At 36.7% G+C, this 2,294-nt stretch overlaps 1 protein-coding gene across 1 annotated transcript in view; it reads right to left on the bottom strand.

The window, feature by feature from the left end:
* Window positions 1–577: 577 nt before the first annotated feature.
* Window positions 578–2,294, bottom strand: part of LOC105626844 (dynein beta chain, ciliary) — a 20,837-nt gene continuing 19,120 nt past the window's right edge. The window contains exons 33-35 of the mRNA XM_012208137.1: window positions 1,240–1,596; window positions 1,015–1,163; window positions 578–872 (exon numbers count right to left, since the gene is read on the bottom strand). Coding sequence (XP_012063527.1) covers window positions 578–872; window positions 1,015–1,163; window positions 1,240–1,596 — 801 coding nt within the window. The remainder of the gene's footprint in view (window positions 873–1,014; window positions 1,164–1,239; window positions 1,597–2,294) is intronic.

The raw sequence follows: 2,294 nt of genomic DNA, 5'->3' as shown, positions 1-2,294 counted from the left end.
ACCGGATACTCTTCGGGGACCTCGCGTCGTTTCTCTTCCTACGTTTTATTAACTCTCAGTCGATTAGTCGACCTCGAAGCACCCCACCTTCGATCGACCGTCTGGGATTTGCCGTCGAATCGTTCTCTTCTTTATAAATCGTAATTGCGGATCTACGTCGCGCGAAAAATTACCTCGCAAAAACAAATTTATTTTAGATTGTATTATATAATATTTAAACGATTATCTTATACATAATATAAAATATTGGTATATTTACATTGTATCTTTTTTAGAATATAAAAATATAATAAGAGCATTTGCATGTATATTATATCTATAAATAACTATGAACAATTAGATATAAACTTAATTAATTCTGGTTAACATCTTTATAATCCATTTTTTATACAATAAAGAAAAGTAAAATACTGCCTTATCTACATAACGAAGATTAGCTGCAAAAATATCTAAGAAAGAAATTATGTTTATATAAATACTTATCTCCTTGAGCAGGTATAATCACGATGTCAATACATTCATATAGTCATTTATTAAAGCGATCAACAACGAATAAATATAACGACAATTATTCTATCTAGGTTTGTAGCAAGAGAGCAACACCGGCCAATGTCCATTTAGCCGGTTTGTCCTTGGTTTTTAAATTAAACGTCCATACATATGTCGGACCACGCGTGCGTGTTTTGTACACCGGGCACTCGTACATGTTCCTCAAATCCTGTTTGTCCTGCGTGATAGCGCGTACATTAATCACCGGCATCCCCGGGTATAATTCCTTCGGTCTGGAATCGACGATGATTCCTGTTTGGATATCCCATCGTGCGCCTTCTATAAATATTCCGTGGACGTAGGCACCGTCCCTTGGCGCTGACCTAACGCGAACGAATCGGGAAGGAAGTCATTCTTCGGCTCGATATACAAGACGAATCGAGTTAACAGACGATAACTATTCTGTCCTCATGATCGCGTAGATTGTACCTACGAAACTTCCATTCAATTATCGTTCTTACTCACGTGAATTCCTCCTTGTTTTTCTTGGTCACGTCGCACTGGAGGCACATTTTGTCAAGCGGCAATTCGTGCCTTCTAGCTGTCGATTGCATGATGGCGGTGAGTAGTGATTGGGGATTGAAAAATCCGGCGAGCCACACCGATGCCGGTAACTGGAAGAGAATTAATTGTTGCGTTAACTCTGTCATAAGAACGTGTCGTCGTTATATACTTTTTGTATACACATACAACAAAATCCGTGGACCACGTTTCCAGCTCTCTAATCCTTAACAGCAGATCGACGAACCAACCGGTCAGACCTAATAAAGACGGATAAGCTCTGCTAGCCCACACTGGTGGAACTTGATCGAAGAACAACGCGTTTTCTAAGTCTTCCATGTCCGATGTTATGGTGAGCTCGCCCTTGAGACCCAGATCTAACTCTCGCAGTGATCGTTTAATCTCCGTTGTCAGAAAATTCATCCTCTCGCATTCTTGAAAGGCAACGATCACGTACGGTGTTCGTTCCTCCACTTTTCCCATAATCTCCATCATGTTGAACTCCTCGGGTAACTTCTCTATTATTTCATCCAATACTTGTTTCACCTACAAGATAAATATGGTACGTGACATTTATCATAATATATCTACAAAAATATATACAAGATGTCCCGTAATTCATCCAACAACGTTTATGGGCAGGTAGAGCGGACTAAACTAACACTAAGTCGTCTATAATTTTGTAATTTTTGTAATTGTTACAATAACAAGATATTAATTACTAAAAATTGCCGAATATTGGTCTTCAATAATTTTTTTTCTCAAACTATTATTAACTTTAGAAAAATAACAAGAGAAAAATTGTTTCTTCTCTAGAACTCTAAGAATTTGTTCAGAATTTTTTATCAATTTTTAGTTTGCATTTTCTTATTTTTCCCAACATGAGAAAATACGATATGAGAAAATACGGTATTAAAAAATTCTGAAAAAAATTTTCAGAACTGAAAAGAAAATAAACAATTTTTGTCTCTTGCTGTTTTTCTGTAGTTGATATAATAGTATTTAAATAAAAAATTATTAAAAATTTCAATATTCAGCGATTTTTAATAAATAATATCTTGTTATGAATAGAGGACTTTTCAATTTAGAATACTTTTACTTGCGTTGTCGGATGAATTACGGGACACTCTGTGCGTGTACACACACACACACACACACACACACACACACACACACACACACACACACACACACACACACACACACACACACACACACACACACACACACACACACACACACAC

Source organism: Atta cephalotes, assembly GCF_000143395.1.
Source record: "Atta cephalotes unplaced genomic scaffold scaffold00006, whole genome shotgun sequence".
NCBI lineage: Eukaryota > Metazoa > Arthropoda > Insecta > Hymenoptera > Formicidae > Atta > Atta cephalotes.
The sequence above is the reverse complement of the archived record's forward strand: the minus strand, read 5'-3'. Positions and strand labels throughout refer to the sequence as shown.